Source organism: Nilaparvata lugens, chromosome 2 (genome assembly GCF_014356525.2).
Source record: "Nilaparvata lugens isolate BPH chromosome 2, ASM1435652v1, whole genome shotgun sequence".
Classification (NCBI taxonomy): domain Eukaryota; kingdom Metazoa; phylum Arthropoda; class Insecta; order Hemiptera; family Delphacidae; genus Nilaparvata; species Nilaparvata lugens.
This window is the reverse complement of record NC_052505.1, coordinates 79,652,805-79,674,034: the sequence shown is the minus strand read 5'-3', so window position 1 is coordinate 79,674,034 and position 21,230 is coordinate 79,652,805. Positions and strand designations below refer to the sequence as shown.

At 34.2% G+C, this 21,230-nt stretch overlaps 1 protein-coding gene across 6 annotated transcripts in view; it reads right to left on the bottom strand.

Moving 5' to 3' along the window:
• LOC111057538 (ADAMTS-like protein 1) overlaps window positions 1–21,230 on the bottom strand; it is a 323,119-nt gene that overhangs the window by 54,290 nt on the left and 247,599 nt on the right. For all 6 annotated transcript variants that reach the window (XM_039421842.1, XM_039421841.1, XM_039421845.1 and 3 more), the window contains 3 exons: window positions 14,371–14,515; window positions 9,537–9,666; window positions 1,087–1,189 (listed from right to left, as the gene is read on the bottom strand). In XM_039421842.1, coding sequence (XP_039277776.1) covers window positions 1,087–1,189; window positions 9,537–9,666; window positions 14,371–14,515 — 378 coding nt within the window. The remainder of the gene's footprint in view (window positions 1–1,086; window positions 1,190–9,536; window positions 9,667–14,370; window positions 14,516–21,230) is intronic.

The window sequence follows — 21,230 nt, the reverse complement described above, 5'->3', positions numbered from 1 at the left end:
ACTTGTGGATGAGAATACTGCGTGAGGTCTACTGTTCACAGAACAACTAGTTATTGTAAAAGGATGTGGGATCTTGCTACTCTTGAATAGAGAATACCATATTTAAAATCATTCTCATGTGCATTTCCAATAGAAAGTTTTTTCAATCGTTATATTACCTAGGCTAAATATATAACCATTTTTCATTGCGTATTGTTCAATTGAGTCAAATTCATCCGTGTGTCTGTCAATATAATTATGAAAAGTTTCTAACTGCTTCAAACTCCACTAAAATTCCTATGAATTCTACCTGAATATATTATTGAAAAGTTCCACAACATATGTGTATCTAGTGTAAAATTCCACTATAAATATTTTTCTTAGCACAATATTACTGCCTTTAAGAAATACCATGATCTGTCCTCGAATTAATTGAATTGACTAATTAATTGAAGAGCTTACAAATTATGACGTAGATGCAGGCTGACATCAAATGATAATATAGGCTCATCAATCAGGATACACAAAGGCAGAATCACTGAATCATGAATCAATCACTGAATTTTTCTTTCTTAGATGATGTTTGATGATATTCGGGAGAAAAACTATTCAGTTGTAACACGGTGTTGTTAGTGACATTTGAACTCGATAATACTATTCATATTCTTCTTCTTAAGGTGCCTGTCCGTTTCGAACGTTGGCGATCATATTGGCTATGATGACTTTGTTAGTTGCGCTCCGGAACAATTTGAATGGAGGTTTTTCCAAACCAGGCTCTCAGGTTGGCCAGCCAGGATATTCTTCTTCGACCTGGGGCTCTCCTGCCTTCTATTTTGCCCTGCAGTATACTTTGCAATAGGGTATCTGCCCTTATTGCGCATTATGTGACCCAAAATTCTACTATACACTATAGTATATAATATATACTATTCATATAAAAATACGAATTACAATAATTTGCAATGAAATTATCAGTTATCGGTAGTCTACAAACTTACGCCCAGTAGTTTTCACTTGACAATAAATATGGTAGCACGGAACAACCTCATTATCAATATTGAATGAGCTAGGCAATCAATACAAAGTACATGCATAGAAGCCACCAACCTTTGTTTTCGTTGCATTCGCTTCTTGAGAACAATAGACGTGTCTGGCTCTGTTTCCACCTCCACAGCTTACAGTGCATCTGCCCCACTCTTCAGTTATCCACCTGTGAAACGAAAATCGCTACATCAACTAAATAGATTACACAATGTATATTATAGTGTAAATGAATTTATGACAAATAATAATACAAATCAATTAACAGGGTCTTGGATATTTTATCACTTCATGAGGTTGAAAAATGTAAAGAGCTATAAGAAATTGTGATTCTTATTCAAACCTGAAGCAGATCTGGAACTATAATATCGTAGTTCTTTATAGAAGGGAACATCCATCGCGATCACTAGGAATTCGAAGGAATCTCCAAAACAACAATATGGATAGATTATAAGATGACCTAAATGAGACCACTTTATGGCTCTTCCGGAACATTCTTCATTCATTATTATTCTTTCTTTATTCTCACAATAACTCCATTGTGAGAATAAAGAAAGGATAATAATGAATGATTATATTATTCTTTCTTTATTCTCACAATAACTCCATTGTGAGAATAAAGAAAGAATAATAATGAATGAAGAATGTTCCGGAAGAGCCATAAAGTGGTCTCATTTAGGTCATCTTAAAATCTATCCTTATTGTTGTTTTGGAGATTCCTTCGAATTCCTACAGATCGCGACAGATGTTCCCATTTATGAAGAACTTCATAAATGAATAGGGAGAGGAAAAATAAGGCAACCTTGTGCTATTCCTCTCTCGAATTTAGATGAGGTTGCACATAGTCCGAAATAGGCTATACTCCGTGCAAATTTACTTCAGACTTGGAGGAGTTTGCGGCGCAGAGAAATGGAGGGAGATCAGCCCATTGCAGTGATTGATAGAGTCATAGGTGGAAGCGCAGTTGTCAGTTTGTCGATTAGAGTCAGTCGAGGCTGTGACTGCGGAGAGGAAACTTCCCAAGTTTAACATGAGCGCTTGAATGGGAATTAGAGAACGCTGGCCGATACACAACGGCAACATAGCCGCCGTTGTATCCCTGCCGCTGTATGCCTTCTCTGCTGCGCATGTCCATCCCAAGTCCGAAGTTAATTTGTACGGAGTATAAGTCTTGTAGTCATTCACTTTACAAAATTCTCAGTCCAAAAATATGTTCACAAAGTGGATTTCAAATGTAGATGTTTCGAAAACCATTATAGCAGTGAAGAGTAACTTCAACCATTCCTTCGATCTTGTATGATATGAACGCAAAAATGGAATTACAATCTCTCTATGTCACTCATCTATTCTGTTATCCATGACGGACTGCGAGTTAATAATTCGTTTTGAACTATTATGAAGACACTTACAGTCTAATCTATCTTATTAGATAGGTAGTGCCGTCTCAATAGTTTCAAAACGAACTCTCTATGACATTACTTAATGGGAGTTCTAGATTAGTTTGTATTTCGTTTTGTTTATGACTTGTATTCCCTCCAACATGTAATGTTGGCTAAAATATTGTGCATTTACTACAACACTATATACATTTAGGCAATGAAGTAACCAAATTTCTCCAAACAACAAGATGGATGGATTTCAAGATGATCTAAATGAGACCACTTCATAGCTCCACCAGAACATTCTTCATTATCATTCTTTCTTTATCCTCACAATAACTACACTGATAGGGAGAGGAAAATAAGGCAGCCATGTGCTATTCCTCTCTCGAATTTAGATCAATTTTGTCAATTATATTGTAATCAAGAAACTACATGAGACAAATAATCCAGCCCGAAAGAGGAATAGTTTTTCGGTAAGGCGCAGAGCTAAGACAGATGAGAAAAGCCTGTGGAGGAAATTGGTAGCCGAGAAGCGCCGAGGAAAAATCAATTATTAAGGAGGAGACTTGAAGACGGTGCATCGCTTCCAGTTGAGGTGAAGTTCAAATGGAATAAGTGAGCGAACGATTAATATATTATTAGTCATGGACCTGCTTCTTTCCCCACAACAACTTTGCTATTTATTTTTCATCGAGCCACTAATGCTTCCACTCGATGAACTTTTGCATTGCTCATCACAGATTACCCATTACCCACTCTTCGGTGATCTCTGGATTGGAAGATTACCTACAGAACTATGATGATTGGATAATCTGTTCCGTAATTAGAAAAAGTGACTACCGTGTTATCGGATAGGTACGTTGAATATTGTCGGTCCCGGCTGAAGTATGACAGTCTTGAGGTCCATTGACATCTTAAATGATATATTTCGGCGAGGTGGAAATTCCGTCAGGAACACCCCCAACAATAACAGCGATACGAATATTATTATATTATTATCAACACAGAACACTTAAATGAAATTATAGCTGATAATAATAATAATAATGAAAATAGATCCAATAATAATCATCATCATCCATCATGGACTAGGCTTGTAAAGCCTGTTCCGGTGTCCACCGCTTCCTCGGTCGTCCGACGTCTCTTTTCCCATTCAACTGCAACTTCCAAGCTTGTAGTGGAAGACGAGTTGGTGGCATACGACGCAGGTGATTTGTCCACTTCAATCTGTATTTTTCTATGATTTCTGTAAGTGGTTGCACATTGCACTCACTTCGAATTGTTTCATTTCTTATGTGGTCTCGTCTTGAGTATCCCTGAATGCTGCGCAGAAACCTCATCTTTGATGACTGATAATAATGTCAAACCTTTCCAGGAATCGGCTTTTCGTGATACTCAATAGTCACATAAAACACTGTAAGATATATTTTTCTTAGTTCAGCGTTCACGAGGGTGTTCGATACCTTAAAAAACGCAATTACTTTACAGTCAAATTATTTAGAGAGCAGAGTGATGGAATGGATGAACAGATGGATATTTTCCATTCGGCTGGAGGTCTGGCAGCAAACAATTTAGTCGGCGGTGTACGTTGCGTTTGTTTTGAGATGTCTGCCGCGGCTTCTCAGCTCCTGACAGCTCAAAAACATTCTTGAATAATAAACGTTACAGGGCCGTTTTAATATTCAGGGTATTGCCAGGCATTTCACTGCTGCTGGATGGAATTAATTGATCCAGGCGAGCTCAAAAAAGAACACAAGAAAAGGTAAAGAGCATGTAACAGAATGGCGTTTGATACAAAAACATTTACTTGATAGTCGAATAGGATATTTTACCATGATATGGAAAGTACGTTGGAGTAGATTTTGACGAGAATACTGCAAATTTTGTTGGGAAAGTCGAGCAAAAATTGAAAGAAACTTTTTCAAGTTTCCTCGAACACGTTCCACGACACTTAGCATACAGGGAGTATCTTGTGAAGCGAGTATTAAGTCAATTCCTGTACGCTGAATATAGGGCCCAGGGCTTTCCAGAGCGTTATAAACTTTCAAAATATGTCAGAGCTGTTGTAGCTATTGTTAATCCCCCAATCTTCATTAGTAGATTAAATTTGAAAAAATAATAATATGACAACTATATTTATATGATTGTAATATGAATAATATGACGGTGTGAATTATTCATTATAGGCCTAAACTTGTTGATGCTTGTCAACGTTATTCATCTGTTTATTTATTTATTCACTGTACAAAACACCATAATCATGATATAATCATGACCATGGAGGAAAAACTAGGCTGAGCCTGTACCAATGAAAATCTTTTCCATGCATTTCTATGGAACCATAGAACGGTGTGAATTCATTATAGGCCTAAACATGTTGATGCTTGTGAACGTTATTCATCTATTTATTTATTCATTCACTGTACAAAACACCATAACCATGCTATAATCATGACCATGGAGGAAAAACTAGACTGAGCCTGTACCGATGAAAATCTTTTCCATGTATTTCTATGGAAATGTGGAATTATGAATGTGTTCTCGAACATGCAATTCAGAGGATATCTCATAATGGGGCTTATTACAATGAGCAGCATAATGGACGTTTGAAAGCATTGTTGAAAAATAATGGTGACCCTTTGTAACATAGCACTGCTTGTGAGGGAGACGCTTTTGTTGTTCACTGCTAATTCAAAGTGATTGAATGGCCATTATTGTTCTAAACATGCTTCAAATTAGAACATTTGACATTGATTCAAATTGTTTTGGAGAGGTTGAGTAGGGGGGTGGGGGTGCCGCAGCGAGTATACCATCATTAAAAATTATAACAGAACTCGAGTTGTTTACTTTGGACGCCTCAAAGCTCTCATATTGATTAGGAAGAGCGACGTCGGCTTCGCACAAACACTGTCGGCAATTGACTGATGGGCAGCACAATGAAGTGAAAATGACAATGTTGGTCGTCTCTCCAAACATCGAATTCGTGGAATCGTTGCGAAAAATGTGTGAATTGCACACACTTGTCAATACAGGAGGAGATGAAAGGATTCAGAGAGATTCAACGGCCGTAGCTTTCAAATGGATTCTTAAGGCACAGAGCAGTAGTCGAGATCAGACTCTATCTCGAGTAATATGAAATATATTGATCACTTGAACGGACATATCTCACATATTTCACAGTTAAACATCTTTCTGATAATATGCCCTTGAATCACCCCCACCTACCCGAAATTAGAAAAAAATATTTGTTTGATAATAAAATGTGAAAAACTTTTAAGAAGATTGAGAAAGTAGAAATATTATTGTTATTATGGCAGATGCAATACTACTGTATTTGGATATATGTTCTTTACTAACCACAGCTAAAAAGGTTTTGTCCGTCGGTGCATACTGACATTTAACTGACAATTTATACGCCACTGTCTTTAGACAAAATTCATGCAGCCCAAAATAATGTAACCAGTTACAAAATTGTGCTTGTTTTCATAGCTTCTCATGTTGAATTTATAGTTCAGTCGAGTCAAACATTTGATTAACAAATGATCTGACAATTATTGAGAGAGAAATGATTTGCATAAAATTATAGACGTGCATTATGCTCATAATAGACCTACTTTAACTTTTGTAACCAAAGATAACAATTAAGTAAATGATTACTTTATGTAAGATCATACAAAGTTCGATTCCAATTAACAGTCAATAAGTTAAAACTAACACTATTTATTGGGAAATATTTTTCCAAGTTGAATACCCACGAGTCAAACAATCATGTATAAATTTAGCTTGTGATGATCTTGAAAGATAGTAGATAGATTTCATGAAATCACTTCGCTTGTATGGGCTACTTCACTACTTGATTCAAATGAGAACAATATAGAAACTTAAAAATATTTTAACGACTAGTTTCGACCATAGGTCGTTAAAATATTTTAATGAAAGGGTACTAAAAATGTTTTATATTGTTTCTATTAGATAAATTTCGTACATCGTTCTGACTACACCTATCCCCCTTGAATAATTTGATGAAAGGTCTTTGGAAAGGATTGGAAGGGATAAAAGTAATCTTGAATTTGTATCAAATCGTAGACTGTAATAGATATGTGAACAAATTTGATAGTACGATGAGATAGTATAATTTATTTTGAGGCTCAAAGCCAGAATCGTAGTCTCATTATCATACGTGAAATGTATAAAATCATACACATACAATAACGTTTCTTGAACTATTTGTATATAAAATTGAATCCTGCTCGAGACTGGAGTAATAAGACTCGAAGGAAAGCGCTGAGTCAACAGGAGAACGGAGCTTGACCAAATACAGAATTATCCAATTCTAATTTGAATGTAATTAGTACACCGCTCCCATCCGCGCTGAGATGCAAGTTATTATTTGAGAGCTAATTAGATTCCCTTTTTTATTCGCAAAGCTGCAATGGTTAATATACGTATTATGTATAAATTTTTGAGCAATGTTGATACTAGATTATAGGCACAAGAAGAAACCGATACCAGTATGGGAAATTCTTCTGCAAACTCACTCTAGACTGGAAATCATAACCAGAATCCTTATTGAAAAGTTTGAATGTGGTTTTCGTGAATGTGATAAAAACTGAAGCCTCTATTATGAGACTTTAATGTGATTTTCTAGTTCAAAGAGAAGCTGAAGAGTCAAAAGACCCATTCATGCTAGATACTGGAAAATGACAGATCTTGTGGGTGAAATTAGCTTATGGCAGAGAAAACCATTATATAGAATAGAATAGCATAGAGATATATTTATTGAGCAACAAAATATGAAAAACATCACAATACATGAATTTTTACATAATATATATTTTTTGACATGACCAGTTGGTCGTCTGCCAAGTTGAGTAATTTTATTATAGATTTTTATTCGTTTTTTTCGATTTGAAATAGAAAATATAAACAATATACATGCAAGAAATTTACTACTACAGTATTTGAGTAAGAGAAGCGTTTACGTATTATATTCTCCTATTAGAATTTTCCTGTAGGCCCATGCACTTTTAACAAATCCTATCAGTGCCCTCCAATCACTACCATTCAAAAAATCAAAGACCTTATCCTCTGATATAACTCTATTACCCAAATGTGCCCTTCTCATCTCTCCTAATACAGGATATTTCCCCATGAAATGTAGAATATCCTCTTCTTCCCTTGAAGTTGTTGCACAACGTGCATATCGTCTGTATCCCTTCCCGTTCTACACTCCTGTTCAAATACCACAGTCCTCCTCTCGATCTAAAAATTATAGATTTTTCATTTCGGGTGAAATTCTTTTTCAAATAATTATTGCGCTCTGTTAGTTAGAGAAAACCATTATAAGATACCTATTATAATTATTAAAATTCTGTCTTTTCCAACTATTGTATTGTTTGCTCTATCCAATAAATAAATATTAAACTATTATCATAAGAAAACTATTAAGATTGTTTTATTCTATGCTTATGAGTTCAAAAAATAAATGTCTCAAAATGACAGCCCGATTTGTTCAAATGATAGCCCGATTGTTCCACAATGATTTAGCTTTATGAGGCGATTCATTACTTAAATTTCGCCGGGTACAACACTAAATTCCATTCAATAAGGTAGTACTATAGTCAGCAAGAATGTTGACAGCGACAAAAAGAATTTATTCATTATTCAAAAAGCTCCACTCAAAGTTTCAAAGATCACTGGTCACTTTCATAGTTATTGCATCAAGAAACAAGATGGAATGGAACTATTGTGCGGAAGAATACAATTTTACGAGCTTAATCCTATATTCCCGGGTGAGAGAGTTATATTCCTCCATTCTTCCGCCCTCGAACTAAGCGGGTCTCTAAATGCTTCCGGATTCAGCAGTGACATAAAACACTGGACCCTCACAAAATGCTGTAGTAATATAAAAATATTCATGGAAGACTTGATACTGTTATCTTCTCATATCAGATCCACTAATTATAAATTCGAAGTCTACAAATAGAATCATATAAATTTTATAGTTCAATGACCGATTACAATGCTGCAGAGCTCCCAAAGAATGTGATGGATCACGAGAGAGAAAAATAATTGATCTGATCATTTCTCCCAAATGGTTCCGATTAACTTATTTTGTAGACTTGAACACATACACATTGATGAGAATGTCAAGTTTGCTGTCAAATTCACTGTATTTTTGCTACTCTCTTCATGTGAGAAATGATGAAGTGACGAATTAAGCCCTACACACACACATAGATTTTTGTTCGTACGATATTTTGCCATCCTTATGAATTTTTCCATATTAAACGCGACTTGACAAACATTTTATGTTTGAAATAATCTGTTTAATCTTATAGAATTTATAAGGACGGCAAAATATCGTACGAACAGAAATCGATGTGTGTTCAGGGCTTGAGGCTAGTTACCACACACATCGAATTATGGATGTACGAGAATACGACTGTTCGTACGATATTTTACCGTCCTTATAAATTCAATTGGGTTACACAGATGATTTCAAACAGATGATGTTTGTCCAGTTCCGTTCGATTTGATAGAATTTATAAAGACGGCGAAATACCGTAGGAACAAAAATCGATGTGTGAGTGCGAGGCTTAAGGCTATTTACACACACATAAAGCCCCGCACAAACACATCGATTTTTGTTCCTACGGTATTTCGCGGTCTTTATAAATTCTATTAGATTAAACACATGATTTCAAACAGATGATGTTTGTCAAGTTCCGTTTAATCAGATAGAATTCATAAGGACGGCAACATATCATACGAACAAAAATCGATGTGTGTGTGCGGGGCTTAAGGCTAGATTTTTGGACGTACGATTTTTTGCCATCCTTATAGATTCTATTAAATTAAACGGATGATGTTTGTCAAGCTTCATTTAATCTGATAGAATTCATAATGACGGCAAAAACTCGTGCGTCCAAAAATCTAAGTGTGTGTAACTAGCCTAAGTCTAGGAATTCGACAATGAAATAAATGTTCATTATGAAATGATCCAGGAGCTTTGATTGGCATAATATCAGCATACATAGCTGTATAGCTACCAACTTGCTAGCTCATTATTAAGACAAGCAATAGGATTCTACTGATTGTATGTGGAACATTTGAGATGAGGGTTGAACTTACTTGGGAGGACAGCGATGCATGTTGCATTCGACTAGATTGGCATCAGGCTGCTGAGACGCGTTGCAAAGCTGTGCTTCGACCTGTGATCCTGTCACGCGGTTCTTGCACACCACTGTAGACATACGGTAACCTGTTCAACAAACAAACACAGTTAAATTACTAATTGATCAGGAATAGATTTCAAAGCAATTCAATTGTATAGAATAAAAAATAGCGGAGACTATTTTCAATAATTATGTCACGTTGGAAAGGAGTTTTCAAACCGAATTGATGGAATTACCTATGTTGAGAATCGAACTGACTCTGAAAAAATGTTTCAAAAGTAGGGATGGGTATCGAAAGACAAAACATCGATGTTTTGAACATCGATGTTTTTTTCTCCTGAACATCGATAAGTGAAAAACATCGAACAGTAAACATCGACCTGTTGCCGTACATTTCACGGAAAACTATTATATCCTTAGAGTAACTCAGATAGTGAAATCAATTTCCTCTTTTATGTACATGTAAAAGGAAGGGACAGCTTTTAAAAAGTAGTTAACAATGAAGGAATATTATTGATTGGCAGCAACGAAACTGTAAGTAAATAAATTGTTTGTAGTTGTAGGTAATCAGACTCTACGTTATCAACGGAGATTGTTATTTAATCGAATATAAAAAAGAAAATCCAATAATAGTTGAGTCAGAAACCTCTCGGGATATCCTCGAAGATTCTGTCTTAGGATTTCATCCTAAGCTAATTTTAGCAATCATTGTTACTCATAATCGTATTCATTCAATACCTGATAGTTTTATTTAGGAAATGAGAATGAATAGAGGTGTTTTTTATGGCTATCTACACTCCATACAATACGAGGACCTCTATTCCAGAGCAAGATTAATAATTGATATTAAACGTATGTTGAGGAAAGCACTTGTAATAAGAAAATTCTTTCTCCCTAAGAAACGAAAAATCCGACCTCTTATTCAATTCTAAATCGGTATCTAACCTTGACAAGGGCCACAGTTATGTAAATCCTCAAGAGTATCCAACAATCTCACATAAGAAATACAGAGATCCTGATTGAAAAATTCCTTTTTGTTGGGAAAAACATCGAATGACCGATGTCTAGGTAAAACCATCGATAAGTGAAAAACATCGAACAGTAAACATCGAACAGTAAACATCGATGTTAAAAACATCGATGTTTGATGTTGAAACATCGATGTTTCTAAACATCGATGTATCGATACCCATCCCTATTCAAAAGAGATAGCATCCCCTCGCCCTTCCACCTTAGCAAGCCACCAACCGGCAGTCTCCACCTCATCCTCGTCTGCCTACAACTTCTGTGGGAACCGTGTCGCGAAACGCAGGTAATTATTGGCCGCTTGCCACTGTTATTTCTATTGTCTGGAACTCCCTTGTAAAATCGCGGTCCTCTGTAATCCTTCAAAATCCAAAAACCTGTCATGAATAACTAGACTACTATTCTAACTTAAATAAGAATAAAATGAAAATAGTACCCTTCGTTAATTTTAAATGATTTAAGGAAAGCACATTGTTTTTTTGAATGAAGTAAGACGTGCTTTTAAAGGGTACTATTTCCAAATTGATTAGGTATTGATAATGGATGAATTTCTTGTACATTAGCTGTTATTTGGCTGTACATTAGCTGAATTACTTGACTGTTATTATTCTTATTCAAATTTTGGTAGGCCTACATAAAAAGCAATGACTTGCATAGAGATCTACGCATTCCATTTGTGTTCAGTGATTTGCCATGCGGCATGAGTCGAGACTTCATCATCATGTCAACCCTGAGGCAAGCCAACTACTACATAATGAAGATCTTACCAGGAGGCTGAAGAGAGGAAAGCCTTTTGAACTAGTTTAAAATCAATTTGAGATAGTGTATGGAGACTATATGATTTTTATTGCTCTTATAATCTCAGAAATACTTGGGTCATCAATGGAAGAACTTGGAGTTTCATAGTTTCTCATAGTACAAGATTTATAGTGAAATGAAAATTAATGGTTAGTCTCTGAGACTATTTTCAATGACAATCAACATGAGAAAATTTATTTATTTATTTTTATTTATTTATTTACAATGCAAATGACACTAATGTAATAACATTGGAAGATTAAATAATAAGGTAGTCCTTGAGCTATTTTTCTTCCAAATTTATAGGTGACAAAGTCCAAGATAAGGTTAAAATTTCACGTGTACAATTTTTATAACATTTTGGTCCAAAATAAACATTAAAACTATAAATTTTGAATTTAGATGGCTTAAATTGATAAATTAATTAGAAATATTCCACTCAATTACCACTTTTAACGAATAATATTGAGTTATTTGAGAAAATTTGGAACTATTCAAGAAACACAAACTCGTAAACACTAAAGCTCAGCTTTAAAATTGTACTGAATGTTGTATGTTCTAGGGATTTCTCACGGAAGATAGGGTGGGATTAACACGGAAGATGACCGTGAAGCCTTCACGGCGAATGAAACGAGTGGTTCCCGGTTCATGATTCAGCTTCAATCGATGCCTCTAATCAGCTTCTGGCAATAATAGAAACATTTGGATGTCATCGCGCTAAACATCTATCGATAGTCGATACCTAACCGATCTGTCCACTCCCATGGTTTACAATGTGTTGGTGTTATATGAAGGTCTATCAAAAGCGTAACCTGAACTTATTTTCTTTGTCCATGATCACCACTACACTATTTCCCTCCTAAAATTTCCCTCTCAAAGGGCTCCATCTGAACTGAGAGCTAAACATCAACCTTACCCCAATGCTATAACTTCATTGTAAGAGAATAATAATGTTACAAATTTGATATGGAAAGGGTAAGTATGCTGACGTTAATTGTGTTAGAACTGATCAATATTCAAGAACCGTGGAATATTAACTGGCCTCGCGAGAATTATGCTTTCCAACTTCTAGAGAATTTTCCACTGCATCTTCCACTGCGCTGAAAAAGATTCCATGCCCACCTCATTACCGGGAATTAGGAAATAAGGCTCCAAAATATGCGAATGACCAAATTTTTAAAAATTGCGGAGAGTCTCTGGACTGATTTAATCCTGTTAAATGAAGCAAAATGGTTATTGAAGGTTGAAAGAAAATTCTGTGGGGTCGTTCTGTAGATGCTTGAATAATTGTGGAGCTTGTAAGATGTTGTGCACAGAAAGCGAATACTTATAAGTTCAAAATAATCAAGGAATTTCTTTTGAAGATACAGAGCCGCAATGACAAAAAATGTCAATTATATGCTTTGAAGTTCTGTAATTGCAAGTTGATAGAGTGGTAGAGAAGATGGAACTATTGAAAAGGAAAGACCAAAGACCTTCACTCAATAGATACTACGAAGAAAAGCAATTCATTTTCATGAATTCTACTATGTTTTATTTTTCTTCTTTCTTTGGAGATTAAAAATGATGTGACTGCTTAAACTAGTTTCTTATTCTCCTATTCAATTGAAGAACATTTCAGCATTAAGAAAAAATCGATCACAATATCATAATAATATAGTACATTAATTCACTACTGGAGATGAATCAGAGAAATTAATCATGGTGTCAAAATGTGAATATGGAGATTGATGAATGTGAAAAATGATGATCATGGAAGAAACACGAATAATTTGTCAGATAAATATGAGACTGGGAAATTCATGAGTGGTTTATAACTATAATTTTTCTATAAATTGTACTACTGAATATAACAATAACAAATGACCAATGAATATTATGTATAATCATATTCATTTAATTTATTCATATCATAACATTGAGAGATGAATCACTCTGCTGGATAATAGATAAGTGAATAAATTAGTCTTAAATTTATCTAAAATGTAGCGGGTTTCCATCACTCTACTGTCAACTGTATTACTATATTACTGTCACACTGGGGTTGTTCAAAACAATATTTTTCCACATTGTTCAGTTATATATTGTAATGTATTTTTTGGAAGAATAAATTTTAATTCCAATTTCAACTTGCAGACTACTAGTTTTAAGTGAATCCTTAGAAACAACAAACAATTTAATATTCGAATTGCCCATATGAATAATTTGTACGATTGATATATGATCATCATAATAAAATAATACAATATGAACATAATTATGGTCACTAATTTCATTACTTCCGGATCCATTATCAACATGAAAGAAGATTGTAGTCATTCCATAGGAATGTACTAAAGACGTCTTTGAAGATTAAAGTATGAAATTGATTGATTCCTAAGATATAAAAATATGTACATGAAAAATTGATGTGAAGATACAACCACAGATGCAGTTTGTCTTGTCTATGATAGCAGAATAGAAAGAATTAAGATAACAAGAAACAAGATAAAACATGTTTATCTCTTTTCTGTATAGGGCTACTTTTATAGAAATAGAAAGAAAAATAAAAATCTTAGTACCCTTTTTGAAATATTCAATCACAACATGTTTTGGACAATGACGCCATTTTCAAGTGATATGAAGTTTCTTTACTTAGTACCCTTTTTGAAATATTTAATCACAACATGTTTCGGACATTGATGCCATTTTCATATGATATGAAGTTGAGATTGAACTGAAGTTGAGATTGATATGAAGTTAAGACTTTATTTTTCTTTCTAAAACATATTTGTTGTCTGTGATACAAGTGAATAAATTTAATTAGAGTTCAATAAACATGAATGAGAGGAAATGATATGGATAAATAGAATTGATAGGATAATGAATATAACTATCGAATAGAATTTAAAAAATACTTCTATAAAGTGATTTCGAAAGATAGAATGTAGAAAGTTGAGATCTAGTAAGCAAGAGTTTGTAGTTACCTCCGCCACAGGAGACAGAGCAGAGTGAGCTGGGTGTGATTGCCCAGTGGTAGAGCGGCTGTTGGCAGGATGAGCCATCTCCGCCACACACTCCGCACTCGTCCACCTTCAGCTGAGAGCCGATCATCAAGTCACAGCCCACCCTCTGCAACAACAACATTCCAAATTTACACAAACATCCAGATTGAAATTCGTTCATCAAGTGTCAAGAAGATTGAGATTCGTTTTTGAATTGTTGTGATGACACTACAGTACTATAGTGCATTTTAATTTATAGATTCCTGGATTTTAAAATTTATATGTTTTTTGTTATTGTGTACCTAATTGATCCCGGGCTTCAAAGTTTTCCCTCAGGGAGAAAAAACAGTACTTTTCACTCTAGATATACAAATAACAATTAAAAATCGGAAAGCGCTCTACGTGTGTGCTAGTTTTTAATAACTAATATTCAAAACATTAAACTGTAGTGTCGTCATAATAGATTAAAATAATTATTAACTCGCAGTTCGTCATGGATAGAAAGTTCGTCAAATAGATTGAGATGTTCTGTTCAAACATAGAAGTATTTGATTGGACTACTGAAATGTTGATTAACTTCTTGTACTAGTGGTTCTCTGTATCCAATTGGATATGAATTGGAATTATTGAATTGGAATTATTGAATTGGAATTCGTTGATCAAGCGTCGGGAAGATTGAAATTTACTTTTCATCAATGAAGTATTTCGATAATTAAATTACTACTAGTTGAATTACTATTTTGGTAGTTCAATCACTAGTAATTCTCTGTAATTATCCATATTAGAATTCAATCATCAGGTGCCAGAAAGATTGGAATGTTCTGTTCAAATAATAAAGTATTTTCATGAGGCTACTGAAGTGTTTAATTACTACTTGTACTAGTATTCTCTGTAATTATCCGTATCGGAATTCGTTTATCAAAGTTTTATCAGTCGGGGAGATTGAAATGTTTGGTTCAAACAATGAACGTTTTGAAGTGGAATAAAAAATAATTATATTGTCTATTGGAGTATCCTCAGCTCTTTCTCCTAGTCAGTTCTCTTGTGAAAATAATAAATGGAATAAAATAAATAAATGAGAAATAAATAAATGTTCCACGTACAATTAAATCAAGTTTAGTATCAAGTTTTGCGAAATACATTAATTTTTGAATTGAAATTGAATTGTATAATTTATTTGTTATGGGCTAGTCTAACCCAAAAGACCACTGAAGATGATCCTTGAATGTACCGAAACAAATTTGGCATGAATGAATAATAACATGTTGAACTGATAATATCTCTCTCATTCCACCTTAGAGAGAAATTCCACAACTAATCTGTGTCTAGTCATCAATGAAGAATTTGACAAACTTGAAGTCATCATGACAAACTTTCTTGCATATCTATGAAAAATTATGAAGAATTTGTCGATGGTAAAGATAACGGAAACTTTCCATTACTAAGAATCATCTGAATCTGAATTCCCTTAAAATTTTCAAAACATCCAAACTTGGAATTGTTAACAATCATTGGATGATGATTAAACTGACATCATAACAAGTTGAAAATATTGAATTCGTACAATATTATGCTTTCACCTTGAACAATATTCCTTTAGTTGTCTAGATGCAAGATCAGATGTTCAGGATTTTGAAAGAATTCAGTGAAAATCTCATATAGAAGACGCTCCACTGTTGCGAAAAGCTACAAATGAGGTGGTTGTTACTGTACTTATTTTTATCCCTCTTGAAAGAGATAACCTTGTACTCTAGCAAGGTTTTTGTTTTGAGAATTTGTTCAAAAACCCATCTTATTTCCAGATTACTCAACTATTATCATATTTATCATACTTATTTCAAGAAGGTAAAATTCAATCAATGAAATAATAAAATTTAGATTTTTCTGCAAAACTAATGGTGTTTGTAATTTGTGTAAATGTTTGTCATGGTATAATAGCAACGAAACCAATCAAACCACAGCGTTAATGAGCTGCGCTTGTTACTGCAACGAGAAATCGACGGCGACCGGAGCATGTTATTAATTTTCGAAAAATTCGGACGCCAACCGATCGCACAATATTGCTTTAAATGATGTGTAACAATATTGATCAAGAGCCTAGTTCAAACATGACGAGTAATTTAGTGACCACAATTTTGTAGTAGCAATCACTGGGCTATGCAATCACAGCCCAATGCATCAATCAACGTTCACTCTCACGATGATTGTGGGAATACTGGATGTGACTGATTGACAGAGTTGTGATGAAAAAATGATACTCCAACGCCATGCACTCTCTAAACTATTTCTTGAAAAATTTTGGGGCCTATGATATGGCAAATTATCAATGTTCTTCTAAAAAATCGATAATAAGACTAGAAATTTTCTAAAATAACCTGAAACTATCATGTCTTCAAATTTTCATAATAGCCGTTAGTTTTCAAAATTTGAAACTATTATCAATGATAATATTCTAGAATGATTTGAGCAGATTTGTTTTGCTATTGGGAGTCATAAATTTTGGCGTCACGTATTATTCGATATTTTTACAAAAATATATTCAAGAGGCATATTATTATATTTGTGAGAGAAATGTTTCATTCATTATTGATTAATAATATTCATGATCACCTTGAGTTTCATGCCTTCAACATACTGAAAACAGAATATTCTAAGAGAATTATGATGACACTAGGAAAGGGAGTTGACAACTAAGTTCCAGGGTCTCTGTTTAGATCGATTTAATTTGAAGTAATTTGAGCCCCTAATAAAACACTATGGTATTTAATTGTAACACAAAAGAGATTTTACGAGAATAAGGTGAGGATACAGTACTAGACTCTGTACCTGTGAGCTTGAAAGTGAAAATTAGATCCTCTGTCACTATAAATGTGTTCTATAAAAGATAATTTGGATTTAGACGCCGTATTATTCACTGAACAAACTATATTCTATATTTCTATAATGTATGTATATATTCCATACTCTATATTATACAGTATATTATACTTTCTAGAATATATCATGCAACATTATAGAAATATAGAATATAGTTTGTTCAGTGAATAATACGGCGTCTAAATCCAAATTATCTTTTATAGAACACATTTATGGTGACAGAGGATCAAATTTTCACTTTCAAGCTCACAGGTACAAAGTCCAGTACTGTTCTCTATTTATATTATAAATAATTATGTATTTTGGAAACGGGTTCACCGGAAAGTGCTACAGTCTGTATGCAAACGAACATTCAAACCTTGCTGATTACACATTCAAAATTGGTAACTAAACATTGCTAAAAAGAACTAAACATTGCTAACAAGCCTTCATTGTTTATTAAAACAGAGTCACACAATAAAAATAATGTAATGATGAACTGAACATGATAACAGAATGAAACTATAACAAGCCTTGTCTAGAAATCACCGGGGTGCTATTCGATCTCATCAAGTCTTGAATAAATAATGCGATCGAAAACCAATGCGGATCAAGATAAAGTCGCCGATCACATATCCGTAGATGAAAGCTGTCAAAAGCTAACACTCTTGTATCGGGATTATCGTGTCCAACACCAACGTGTCTGTTTTCACAGACGATTAGTAGTGTCGGTATTTCATCAGACTCAAAGAAGTCAAGATGAACGCCGAGCTAATCAGATTAGATGACTCTCGCAGCAGAGAGGGTTTTCTCGGAGATCTTGGCAAGACTGTTTTGAAGGAGAAAGTAATCTGTTACAGGGTCTCAAGAGGTCATATCACCACCGCAGTCACTGCATAGCAGAGCAGAGCACAGCCATCTGTAGTCTTCATCTTAGAGGCAACCTTCTCAGATAACTATGCTCCTCTTCCTTCTACCACATCATAGCTATTACCGCAACCCTCGTATATAGTCTCAACACCAAAATTCGAGAGACTTTAGCTGTATTTTACCTGCACTGTAACCTTGATCGCGAAGGGATCATCAAAGCTTCCCCATATATTTATGAATTTCCACTCTATAACTTACTCAAATTTCATGAAAATTTTATCAGTGAAAGATAGTGTTTCTTGTCAATCATCGAGCTGGAAAATGAGATAACATTTTTCACTGGATTTCACATATCCTTGGGAGTTGCTCTATTTTGAATCTCTGAGTTCAATGTATAAGCAGATTGAAAGTGAACTAGTGAAGGTAGATGATAAATTGTGTTAGTGTGTATGCAGAGCCGAGTCAATAATAATTCATTGTCCTCCAACAAGTAATTTCTTCTACGAAGAAGTTTCTGCTATTACTTCTTCCTTCCCTTATATTCATACAGTACTATAATCTCTCTCCTTTGCTTACATTATTCAATATGGAAACACACTCCACGAAAAAATACATCAATTAGACTAGTTTCGAGTAATTTAGAAAAATGTAGAATATGGAAATTTACGATTATAGAAATACTTCAAATGGTAATTTCAATTGTGATTACTTCTCTGAGACACAAAACACACTGAAAATTCAGCTTGTAAATCTATGTCACACACTGTCAAGTAGGCTAATCAATCTTGAGAGGTGTTATGTCGTAGAAGATCAAATCAAATCAAAGTTTCTTCATCAAAAACAATTACAATAGAAATTTGGATACTATAACATTTAATACAAATGAAACAAAGGATTTTTATGCATTGAATAATTTCTTAATAGGCAAAGATAATTTGATGAATAAATATACACCCCACTATAAATGCATTGAAGTTTCCAGAAATTGATCAATTCTACTCTCTTAATGACAACGATTTCACGTGATTTAACCATAATTGATCTATTCTACTGTCATAATGACAACGATTTCACGTGATTTAACCATAATTGATCTATTCTACTGTCATAATGACAACGATTTCACGTGATATAACAATAATTTATTGATCTATTCTACTGTAATAATGACAACGATTTTCACCATAATAAGGATATGACCATATGATATGACCATAAATAAGGAGAATTCGAAGAAAAATATTTAAACTCTGAGCTATTTGTAAAGCCTGTTCTACAGGTAGGCTAAACAGAAATTTCTGTTGTGACAAGTGCATATTCAGGTATAGAGTTGAGAAGTTTGATAACCATTTTACGTGATATAACCATAATTGATCAATTTTAACATCGATTTCACGAGATATGAATATAAATAAGCAATTCCACTCTCATAATTACAACGATTTCACGTCATATGACTATAAAAAAATGAGGAAAATTTGAAGAAAAATATTTGAACTCCAATGAGCTTTTTGTATAGCTTTTGTACAGGTTAACAAGAATATTTCTGTTGTGAAATGTGACAAGTGCATGTTCAGGTAAAGTGTTGAAAAGTTTGAGTACTCGCTACCCTGGTCAATGCGATTTAGTAAGAAGATTGCGAAGTTAAAAATTGAATCTGGTGAAAGTGATAAGTCAGGAGCAAAGAATTTGCATAAGTGTTTTGGCGAGCTGACATGTGGCTGACTGGAGCTGAGGCTGCTGTCGAGCTACAACAGATATAGAGATATATATCGATACAGCAGATATTTTGTCGCCCAATCGAGCAGAAATATCGACATGGGACGAGAAAGCAGCTTCGCGACAAAACGGCAAACTTTGAAGACAGGCGTAGCAAAATAAGTGAAAAATCTCCACGTTTGTGCCAGATGGCGAAACTTGTACGCTGATGTTTTTGATATATTGTTCAGTCAGAGATTTATATAAGTTGGTTCGTGATTATCGGTGAGAGGCTGCAGACGCCCCTCCCCCCTCTTACCAACACCCACCCCTCCCTGCAGTCTTCACAACATTACGTTTTCAGTGTTCTCCTGGGATTATCTGAGAATAGGCGAAGTTTGATTCTGCTTGTAGGAAAGTTTGTTCACATCAAGTCAAGTTTTCGCACCTTTATCTTCACCTGAAAATTTTTGAATCACCCTTAGTTTCAGGAATTTCCCTTGAAAAGTGAGTCAAGTTATTATGAAATAATATAACATGAGTTACAGTACTAAGAATACTGAATAGGGGATGGATTAAAATGTATAAATTCAGGGCTACTTGTCAAATAACATCATGGTACCCTTTTTGAAAAGTTTTCAATATAAAATAACAAATTTGTGTTTTTGATCTGTTATTTTATATTAAAAACTTTTCAAAAATGGTACTATGATGTTATTTTAAAAATAGGGAATCGATTATATGAATGAGACCGAAAATGGAGAATAAATGGAGAGCACGACTTCTATCTTGGAATGTGCAAGGTCTTCCTAATAAATTCAGTATAGTTGATGATTATGTTTCAGATCTTGAGATTGATGTCTTATGTTTGGTTGAACATTGGATGGACCAAGATGAAATAAGAATGTATAGTTTAAATGGTTTAAATTTAAGTAGCTATTATTGTAGACCAACTAAAAAAAGAGGAGGTTGTGCGATTTTAGTTAGAGACACATACATTCAAAAGCCGATTGATTCAGTGGATAAAATGTCAATAGAAAAGGTTTTTGAAGTCACTGCTTCACTTTTGGAGGAAATAAATACTATTGTTGTAGCTCTGTATAGACCTAATGTAATGTGCAAGGACTTCAATCTTTTTATTAATAGAATTAATATGCTACTGGAGCACTTGTCTTCATTCGAAGCAAATATTATTTTATGCGGTGATTTCAATATTGACTTTATATCAAAAAATAATCTTGATTCCATTGTTCTAAGTAATGTTTTTCTATCATTCAACTTATATTCTACTGTTTATGAGATAACTAGACCGAAGAATGGGGGTGGCAGCTGCCTAGATAATATAGTTACTCTCAAGGATAGAGTTTTGTCTTGCAATGTTATAAGAACTATAGTTTCAGATCATTGGGCAATTCTAC